Here is a 10,303-nt window from a genome sequence, read left to right on the forward strand (position 1 = left end):
CACACCCCTTCCCTGTCACCCAGCCCAGCGCCCCGCACTGCAGCTGAGTCTGAGGTCCAGAGAGGTCAAGCACTGAGCAGGGGCCACACAGCCTCCCTCCTCCCGCTCTGACCCAGCCCTGTGGAGTCGACATCGCAGGCCAGACGACTGTTAGGGTTTGGAGGCAAGGGGTTCATTATCCTGGCGGCACTGAGGGGCCGGGGGGGGGAGGAAGCCCACGGTGGGGTGGCCCCCAGCCTAATGCCTGTCATCAGTGCTGTGGGCAGAGATGATGATGGCCCTGGCTTCTGTCAGCACAGGGGTCACCCGGACTGCCCCCCACCCCCCACCCCGGGCCCCGGGAGGCCTTCCCGTTCCTTCTCTCCGCAGAGGCAGCCCCTCCCCAGCACTAGCTTCGTCCCCAGTCACCCCATCTCCTCTACTCCACCGGGCCCCGAGGACCCCCCACCCCGGGGAAGGAAGAGTCCAGACGGCAGAGACCAAAGATTGCTTTATTCAGGCAGGGATGAGCCCGACACGACACGGCAGGAACACAGGGCGGGGGCGGTCAGGGCCTGGGAGTACCCCCTCCCCCGGTGGCCAGACCCCCTGCAAGGGTGCAGCGAGGAGGGACAGGGCAAGGGAGCCCTGCGGTGAGGACCACCACAGCCCCCTCCCCTGGGGGGAGCCCTTCCCAGAGGACAGGAGGGGAGAAGGGGTGTGGGAGGAGAGGGGCCTAGTCCTGCAGTGGTTCAGCCGGCGGGAGCCTCCTGGGACGGCAGGTCTGCGGGCTGGGGTGCATTCCAGAGCCCCTGTTCTCGGGACTCACCCCTGCTTCACCCTGGCCGGCCGGGCCTCTGGGACAGAGGCCACGGGTCGAGGGATCATAACTTCAGGAGTGCTGCCTCTGAGCAGGGAGGGGACTTAGGGACCCCCCAACACACACACCCCCCCCCGAGTCCTCAGCGAGGGAGGAGCTCTCTCTAGTCCTCCCCTGAGGACCAGGAGGCGACGTCTTCCCTCGGCGTGAACTTCAGGAACTGGCCCGCGCCCAGGTGAAGAGGAGGTCCTGCCCAAGGGGACTTCAGGGCAGCCCCCTCATTGTCCTCCTCCTCCAAGGGGCTGCCTGGGTCCCCCTCGGGCCCCCCCAGTTTCCCCTGCCCTCCTCCCTCCGACTGCTGCAGCCCGTTTACCACCCCCCCACTCACACGCTCTAACTCCTCCTTCAGGCTGGGGCCCTGGCCAGGGACACCCAGGCTGTTCCCCACCCCACCGAGTGTTCCCAGAGGCTCGGGGACCTGGTCCTCCCTCTCCAAGGAAACAGGGCCAGACTCCTCGTCCGAGCCCGAGGGCTCCGAGCTGTCCTGGGACTCAGTCTCCAGGGCGGTTCTCCGGACATCAGCTGCCGCGTCCCTCATGCCATCATCCCAGGGGACGGTGCCATCTGTGGTCTCAAACCCCGGGAAGTTCCCTCTCTGAGGGCCACTCAGGGCCGGGAGGGGGCCGGCAGAGGACCCTGGGCCCCACCGGCCCGCCCCTGGCTCCCTCCCATCCTCTTCCTCTGTGTCCTCCTCTCCCTCCTCCCCACTCTCTTCCTCATCCGCAAACCCGTCAGACTCACCCTCCCCGGCCCAGGCTGCAGGCTCAGGAGCTCGGCCCGGAGGTTCCACAGCCTCCCTGGGGATCCCGGGGACCCCAGGAAGGCGAGGAGCCTCGGTCTCCAGGTCCTCAAACTCCTCCGACAAGTCAGAGTCCTGACCGCATTCCTGCTCCTCCTCATCCTCCTCGTCCTCCTCCTTCTCCGCGTCCTCATCCTCGTTCTCCTCCTCCTCGCCCCCTCGCTGGGCCCCACAGCCCTCAGAGGCCGGGACAGAAGGACCCCAGCCTTCCTTTCTGGCCTCCCCTTGCGGGGAGGGCCTCGGCTCTCCAACCGGATCCCACCTGGGGGAGGCCTGGGACTGGAGATAGAGGCCCAGGGGAGTGGAGTCTGGAAGAGTTTCCCCAAGTTCATCAGCCTCGCTGTCTTCTCTGTTCTCCTCCCCCTCCTGGAGACCCAAGTCCTCCTGCTCCCCCTCCACCCTTCCCAGAGCCTCCTCTCTGCCCTCCAGCCCCCAGCCAGCCTCCGGGCTCCCCTCAGCCAGGAGCTGGAGCCCAGGGGCACCTCCAGGGATCGGGCTGGGTGCCCGGGGCTCAGCGGGCCCCAGCACTAGCTCTGCCTCTCCTGCTTCCTCCAACGCCAGGGGCCCGGGCCGAGGGGCACCCCTACTGCTTCCACTGTGAGAGGGGCCCTCGGTCTCGGCGGGGAGCCCGGACTCTGCTCCCCAGGGGGCCCCCAGCTCTGCCTCCCCCCAGCCTCTGGAAGGTTCCAGGGGGCCCATGCTCCTCCTGGACAGGGTGGAAAGCTCTTGGTCCAGAGCGGCCACCTCCTCCGGGTCCTCTCTGGACCCTTCCGAGCCCTGCATCCTCTCCCCCTCCAAACCTTCCTTGCCCATGGGTGGCGCCGTCCCCTCCTCTCTGGCCGGGCAGCCTGGGTCCTCCAGCCCCCCCACCTCCCGCTCCGGTCCCTGCCGGCTTCCCACGGCAGACTCGCCCGCAGCTGTCCCTAACCCCAAAGCGACCTCTGGGGAGGCCTGGCCGCCCCCCGCGGACTCATGTCCACCTTCCAACACCAGCTCTCTCGCCTCAGATGCTCCCTGGGCAGGTTGGATGTCTGGTGCCCGGACTTGCTCTGGTGGCCCTTCGGGGTCCCCGAAGTCCTCAGTGCCTCCCTCCCCACTGGCTCCCTCGACTGGCGCTCTCTGCTCCTGGGGCTCCGGGCTCCCTGGGTGCCCCTCGCCGGTGCTCCGGGCCTCCCCTGCAGCCGCCAGCCACAGCTGTCCGCGCCCCTCGGGCTCCTTCTTCCCCGCGAAGCCACCTGACTCCCTCGCGCCCGGCTTTGCCTCAGCTTCCTGGCCTGCCGCCGCCCTGCCAGGGGGCGAATCCTGATCCGGTTCTCCATCCCCCAGCGTGTCTTCCCACCCCTGCTGGTTGACACGCTGCGGCGACTCCTGTCCTGCCTCTTTCGGAGACGCTGGCGACTCTGGGTCCTCCGTCCGCGCAGGGGTCTCTTCCTCGGTCAGGGACCTTTGGCTTTCCTGACCCGGCTCTTCTGGAGGCCCCCGATTCTCTCGGTTCCACTCGCCCACACAGCCCGGTGGTTCCTGAGCCTCCTTTTCTAGAGGCCCCCGTGTCCCTCCGCCGACTTCCACAGACTCCGGTGGTTCTTGAATTTCCTTGTCTAGAGGTTTCGTTGTCTCCTGATTCATTTCTTCTGGAGACCACAGTGGCTCTTGAGTTTCTAGAGATTTCAATAGTCCCAAATTGTCTCCTGCAGACTTTGGTGGTTCTAGATTCTCTGACTCCGAAGATCTCATTGCCTTGTCACTCTCTTCTTTTGGGAACCTTAATAACTGTTGATTCTCATTTTCAAGAGATCTAAATATCTCCTGGTCTTTTCTGAGAGATATTTGTGGCTCTGGTTTCACCTTTTCTAGAGGTCTTAATGTTGCCTCGTCTTCTTCTACTAGACACCCCACTGGATCCTGGTTCTCTTTTTCTAGAGGCCTCAATGTCTCCTGGGCATCTTCTTCTAGACACTCCACTGGCTCCTGGTTTTCTTTTTCTAGAGGACTCACTGTCTCCTGGTCATCTTCTTCTAGAGACCCCAAGGACCTCTGATTCTCTTTTTCTAGGGATCCCAATGTCTCCTGGTTCTCATCTTCTAGAGACTTCACTGGCTCGTGGTTCTCTTTTTCTAAAAGTCTCAGTGTTGCCTGGTCTTCTTCTACTAGAGACACCACTGGCTGCTGGTGTTCGTTTTCTAGAGGTCTCACTGTCTCTCGGTCCTCTTCTTCTAGAGACCTCAAGGACCTCTGGGTCTTTTTTTCTAGAGATCCCAATGTCTTCTGGTTCTCATCTTCTAGAGACTTCACTGGCTCCTGGTTTTCTTTTTCTACGGGCCTCAGTGTCTCCTGGTCTTCTTCTTCTAGAGACCTCACTGGCTCCTGGTTCTCTTCTTCTACAGGTATCACTATCTTCTGAAGAAGAGGTTCTTCTAGAGACCCCAAGGACCTCTGGTTCTCTTTTTCTAGAGATCCCAATGTCTCCTGGTTCTCATCTCCTACAGACCTCACTGGCTCCTGGTATTTTTCTTCTAGAGGTCTCACTGCTTCCTGGTCTTCTTCTTCTAGAGACCTCAAGGACTCCTGGTTCTCTTTTTCTAGCGGCCTCAATGTCCCTTGGTCATCTTTTTCTAGACACCTCAGTGGTTCCTGGTTCTCTTTTTCTGGAGGTCTCAAGGTCTTAAGCTTCTCACCTTCTGGAGAGTTGAGAGACTCTTGGTTTTCTTTTTCTAGTAGTCTCAAGTTCTCTAGATTCTCATCTTCTAGAGATCTCAGTGGCTCTTGATTCTCCTTTTCTGAATCTCTCATTGACTCAAAGTTCTCTTCTAGAGACCTTACTAACACTTGATTTTCCTTTTCTGGATATAAAAATGTCTCTACATTACCTTCAAGAGACCCCATTAGTTCTCGATTCTCCTTTTCTAGAGATTGCAATGTCTGTGGGTCCTCTTTTCCTACAGGTTTAAGTAGCCCCTGAGTCTCTTTTTCTAGAAGTCTCACTACTTCTGCATCCTTCTCTTCTAAAGACGTCAATAGCTCTTGATTCTCCATTTCTATACCTTTTGATGTGTCTAACCTCTCTTCCTTCAAAGACCTCAGAGATTCTGGATTCTCCTCTACAGATCTCAGTGTCTCGTGGCTCTGTTTTTCCAGAGACATCAGCGGCTCTTGAATTTCCTCTTCCACAGACTTCAGAGTTTCTTCTTCCAAAGGACCCTGGGAGTCCTGGATTTCCTTCACATTCAGACCCCCATCTTCTTGCCGTGTTTCCTGCTGCAAACTGTTCACCATTTTTACCTCTAGGGCAGTTTCTTTCTCTGCCAGCCCCCAGATTTGCCCTTCACCTTCGTCCTGGAATCTGCTAGCCATTCTAGACCCACTGGGTTCTCTCCCTTTGGCCTCTAAACTACAGGGGTCTGGGCCGAGGGGTGGGGCCGAGGAGGTGTGATCCTCAGGAGACTGGCCAGTACCGGCCTCTTGTTGCTCGCCCCCAGGCTCCTCTGGTCCTGGCAGAATGCTGGAAGGGATGGCCAGGGCCCGCATAGCCTCTGGGGCCTGCTCCCTCTCAATCTGTGGCTGGAGCAGGGAGAGGGGGGCATCCTGGGCTCCGATCTCTGCATCTATAACAGTGCAGGGAGCCGGAAGTTTGGGTGGGATGGGGGTGCTGGCCAGGGTTGGGGTGCGGGCCTGGAGGAATTCTCGGCTCTTCAGAAAGCCTGGCACAGGTGTCTCAAGGGTATCAGGCAAGGGCAAGGACAGGGAAGTAGGGCTCAGGGCAGAGAGCAAAGGTCCCAGATGCTGGCCCTCTGGGATCCCAGGGAAATGCAGCTCCAGCTTAGGGTCTGGAAAGGCAGAGGGGAAGAGACAGTGTCAGTAGGGACTGGCGGGGAGTTTCGAAGCAGCTACCACTTCTGGCAAGAGTGCCCGTGAGCCCTGCCCCACCTTCCACTGGCTGGGCTGAGAGTCCACTCACTGGTACCGGAGGCCAAGGACTCAAGACCTAGACTGGGTCTCCCAGGATAGGAATTACTCTGGGGCTTAAAGAGCAAAGAAGGAGAGAGTGGGGGGTGGGGGGGCCCTGACCCCTCCTCTTACCCTGGAAGCAGAGAGAAGCCTTGGAAACACCACCAGGGGTCTGCAGCCTGGAATTCTCAGCCTCTAGGAGGGTCCTGGGGATGAGGGAGGAAATGCTGGGTCAGCCGTCTGTCTGTCTGTCTGTCTGCAGGCCTCTGGCAAGCCGGCCTGGGAGGACTCAGCTGAGCCTGTGTCCCTGGCCCTGCCGGCTCGCTCTTCATTTCCACCGCCGCACAAAAGCCACGCGTGGGGTCACACTTGGCTGAGCCCAGGGAGTCCCATGGACACAAACCACAGCATTGCACACATGCTTGGGACACATGGCCAGATTCACACACAGCAGATTCCCACACAGTCCACACAGTGTGCACACACCCACACAGCCCCCCCCACCCCCAACCCCAGGCCAGTGATCTCATCCTCCCTGTGGGGCCGATTCTCATGCTAATCACTGCCTTTGTCCACAGTGCAGTCTGGAGGGTCTGAGTGGGGGGCTTCCCAGGGGAAGTGGGAATTCTCAGGCCTGTTCCCATGGGATAGGCTCCCTCCCTCTCCCCCAGGGCCCCCAAAGCTGGTCACAGACAAAAGCAAATGAATTCCGCTCTCTCTCTCCAAATCCTTTTCATGCCTCAGAAACCACTGGTTAAGCCGGCCCTGACCCTTCCCCTGGGTGGTTTGACTGGGGGTTGAAGCCCTCATCCTGGGATCCCAAGACTTTGGGGGCAGTGGCAGTCTTTGTATCCCTGACCCTGCCTCCGTGCCCCGCGGGGAATGAGGAGGGTCCGGGGCGGGGTGGGGGGTGATGCCAAGCATCCACTCCCTGCTCCTCTCAAGGACTCTGAGTCTGCTTAGTGTCTGCCGTGACCTCACCGCTGTCCTTGCCCCCGGGGCTCTGACTCTCTGAGCTCGGTGTCCTCTTCTTCATCCCAGGACCCTCACTGACCTTCCCTCTTGGGGCCCTGCCTTCCCTGCCCTCCTGATCCTGTCCCGGGGTCCCTGTCTTGGTCGGCCTGTGAATTCTCGGGCTACTGTCCTTGCATGTCTAGCCCTGACCCCACCCGAAGGCAAAACCCCATCCTCAAGCTCCATCCCGGGGTACCCCCGCCCCCCGGCTCCCCAGGCCAATTTCCCAGAAGAGACTGTGGCTTTGAGAGAGGCGGCACTTCCTCGGTCTCAGCCTTTCTGGAGCCAACAGGAAATGTGATCAGCGGCAGAGCTGGGCAGGGCCAGGGGGCCGGGGCTCGAGGGGAGTCAGGCCTGTGACATTCAGGATAGAAGGGGCCTGGATGTCACCCAGCCTCTCTCCCACCTCCAGACAAGGAGACCAAGGCCCAGGTCGGGTGCCCCCGCCCCCAACCTGCAGCTCATCCTTTGTGGGGCTTCCCTGGGGACATCATCCCCTTGCCGTGAGCACACACATACGTGCATGCACACACACACACGCACACACACAGACCGGGCTTTTCAGCCCCTAGGCGGGGTCTCGATGGAGAGCTACCCCGCCAATGCCTGTGTGTCCAGTGGTCTCTCCTGAAGCCATCCCACTCAGCAGCATCACCCCACCCCTGGGGGATCTCCTAAGCCCAGGAAACTTTTTCGTTCCTGAACACACACCAGAGCAGGTGGGCTCCGGTGGGACACGTCCTGGTGGGGTAGGACTCGGCCCGGAGTCACGGCACCGAGCAGCAGCCCAGTTCCCACCACCCATGGCTCTGGGCCCCTCTGGGGGTGACCCAGCCTCGGAAGGGGTGTGTGCGTCCGTGCGCCTGGCCGGGCCCGGAAACCCGTACCTGTAGGTAGCCACCTCCAGGCTGAGGGACATCTTGAGCTGTGCCAGCTGCTGCCGACCTTCTAGGACCTGGGCGATCTGGCCCTGCAGGCCGAGCTTCTCCTGCTCCAGAGCCTCCACAGCGGCCTGCAGAACAAGGGGGGGACAGCCCGTGAAGGGGCAGGCTCCCCCCCCCCCCGCCAACTAACCCGCGGGCCCCCTGGGCCGCAGCTCCCTCTGCTCCCTGGTGGATCCCCCCTCTACTCCCCTACGTCCTGCCCAGGGCACCCGCTCTGGGGTTTCCGAGGTCTGCAACCCCTCCCGGCCCTCTCCCAGGGGAGTGAATGGGACTGCAGCTCCCACAGGAAGGGGGAGGTGAGGGAGGAGAGGAGATGACTTCCAGGGAGGAGAGGGGAACAAAAGTGGACGCAGAAGGAAAAACGATTAATCAAGAGGCCTGGAGCCCACAGTCCGGTCCCAATCACTGTCTCCCGTCCTCACACGAGGCCTCCACCCCCTCCACTTCCCACATGTTCTGGAATCTTTCTCCTTTGAGAGGAGGGGTGGGAGGTGGCGGTGGCCAGACCTCTGTCTGGCCCAGGCGGGAGGCTATTTTCTCAGCTGCTGGTCCCATCCGCGCCGTGTCATGGGGAGCAGCTGTCCCGGGCTCTGGAATGTGCTGGGGGTGGGGGGGGGAGCTGAGCAGACATTACAGGGGAGTGGGACTGGGGCCGCACATGGGGGCCACTGACCCCGTCTTGTCAGGGGGAGGGGGCAGACTCAGCGCTGGGGGGCGATGGGGGCTGGAAGTGGTGACCTCCGCATCTTCTGGGCAACACCAGAGCCCAGGAGAAGCGCGGTGGTTTGGGGGAGGGGGCGGGGTGGGGGGGTGGTCATGGCCAGACAGTGAGGAGGCGGCTGCGACCCTCCGACCGCCCGTCCTGTGCCTGTCCCTCCCCTGTCCCTCCTGGCAGGCCAGGGGTGTGCTCTTTGCCGCAGCTCTGAATCCCCCACCCTGCTCTAGACAAAGTGGGGAAGTCAGAGCCTTCTGGCACCAGGATGGGCTTTCTAAGAAGTGGCTCCTGACTGGGCAGCCACCGCCTCTCCCGCTCCCCGCTGCCTTCCCCAGGTCCCTGAGCCCCACAGGGACCGCAAGGCTCCCCGACCCGCCCCTGTCACCTGGAACTTCTCGGTGGCACGCAGCCGCTCCTGCCAGCGGCCCTCCAGCCTCTGCTCCAGCGCGGCCCTGCGCTCCCGGAGGCCGCCTCGCTCCGCCTGCAGCTGCTGCAGCTCCAGGCGACCCTCGCGGGCGCCCTGCACCGCGCGGCCCAAGCGCTCGCGGGCCTGGCCCAGCGACGTCTCCATGCGCGCCACGCGCTCCTGGTAGCCGCGCACCGCCCCGCGCCACGCGTCGCCCAGCTGCCGCGCCAGCTCCTCCAGCTCCGGGGCGGGCGCGGGGGGCCCGCGGGGCGCGGCGGGGCGGCTGGGGGCGCGGGGCCGGGCGCTCAGGACCGCGCGCTCCTCCTCGTGCGCCGCGCACACCACCTCCAGCTCGCGCTCCAGCTCCGCCGCCCGGGCGCTCAGCCGGGTCTGGGCGCACTTCTCGGCCTCGGCCGCACGCCGGAGAAGGGCCGCCTCGGCCGCTGCCCGCTCCCGCGCCAGCCGCTGCTGCTGGCACTGGCCTGCCACGCCCGCCACCTCTTCCGCCAGGTTGTCGCGCGCCACCTCGGCCGCGTGCTTCTCCCGCCAGCGCTGGTCGACAAGGGCCCGCAGGGCCGCCAGCTCGTCGTCGGCGCGGGCGCGCCAGGAGGCGTCCCCGGTCTTTGCCCGGAGGCCTCCGAGCTCCGCGCCGAGCAGCTCATTCTGCTCCTCTAGGGCCTTGACCCGCGCCAGGTAGGCCTCCAGGCGCCGGTTGAGCTCCCACATCTGAAAAGATTCCTCCCCCAGGCAGCCCTCCATCTTGCTAGCGAGCCTGACCCACCGAAGGCGGAGAGACGCCGGGCAGCGGGAGAAGCCAGCAACTCTCACAGCTCTTAGGACGCACGGGGAGGGGAAAGGAGACCTCCGGGGACAATGCCGGGGCGGGGCGAGGAGCAGCTGAGCGACTGAGCGTCGGGAGTGGGAACGAGGCTATTCATACTCCCGCCGGCCTGGCGGGAAAAGGGGCGGGACCCGGGCCTTAACCCCTGCAGTTCGGGAAGCGGGTCCGACCCGCGGCGGCGCGCCGCGCTGTGCGGGAGCTGGAGCGAGCGCGACGCCTGCCTGGGGAACCCGATCCCCCGAGCGGCTGTCTTCGGGCGAGGCCGTGCCCCGAGCTGGGCCTGCGGAGGGGGCCGGGACCGACGCCTGGGGGGGCGGGCGGGCAAGGCGGGGGGTGGGGTCGGCAGCGGGGCGGGTCCCTGTTCCTCAGCACCCGCAGCAGAGGTACCGCTTACGAAGTCCTCGGACTCGGTTTCTTCATCCACAAAATGGGAGCAGTGATGGGCCTCTCACGGGACGTCGGCTTGTGTGGCCCGGGAGAAGGCGGCATCGCAGAGGGGACGGGGGTGGGGGGGCCGCGCGCGGAGAGCGAGCGCAAGGACTGTCTGTCCGGAGGCGCGGCGTGTGCACAGACGCCAGGACGCGAGGAGATGCGGGGGGCGGCGCGCGCCCACCGCTCCGCTCGGTGCTTCCCGCCGCTCTTCCCTGTGGCCTGAGGCTCACAAACCCACTGTTCGGGGAGGGCAAGGCTCCCCCAGTTCCCAGGGAAGGGGGCCCCTCCCGCCCTCGGTGTCACGAGGCGTTTAGTAGGCAGAGGGTGCCCCCCGGTGGTGAGCGGCGG

General features: G+C 63.5%; 1 protein-coding gene across 1 annotated transcript; it reads right to left on the minus strand.

Moving 5' to 3' along the window:
* Window positions 1-478: 478 nt before the first annotated feature.
* Window positions 479-9,620, minus strand: NES (nestin). The gene is made up of 4 exons (XM_080824416.1): window positions 8,662-9,620; window positions 7,505-7,629; window positions 5,736-5,809; window positions 479-5,482 (listed from the first exon to the last, which is right to left on the minus strand). Exons 1-4 carry the CDS (start codon window positions 9,439-9,441, stop codon window positions 963-965), a joined length of 5,499 nt encoding a protein of 1,832 aa, XP_080680542.1. The 5' UTR covers window positions 9,442-9,620; the 3' UTR covers window positions 479-962.
* Between the last annotated feature and the right edge of the window lie 683 nt (window positions 9,621-10,303).

This window comes from Martes martes (genome assembly GCF_963455335.1).
Source record: "Martes martes genome assembly, chromosome: 15".
Classification (NCBI taxonomy): domain Eukaryota; kingdom Metazoa; phylum Chordata; class Mammalia; order Carnivora; family Mustelidae; genus Martes; species Martes martes.

Bases quoted from the DNA above. Each gene is read 5' to 3' on its own strand.
- NES (XM_080824416.1), bottom strand. From the start codon at position 9,441: ATGGAGGGCTGCCTGGGGGAGGAATCTTTTCAGATGTGGGAGCTCAAC. The intron at 7,630-8,661 runs GTGACAGGGGCG...CTTGTTCTGCAG, and splicing joins GTGCCACCGAGAAGTTCCAG to GCCGCTGTGGAGGCTCTGGA. The intron at 5,483-5,735 runs GTAAGAGGAGGG...CTGCCTTTCCAG, and splicing joins GGCTTCTCTCTGCTTCCAGG to ACCCTAAGCTGGAGCTGCAT.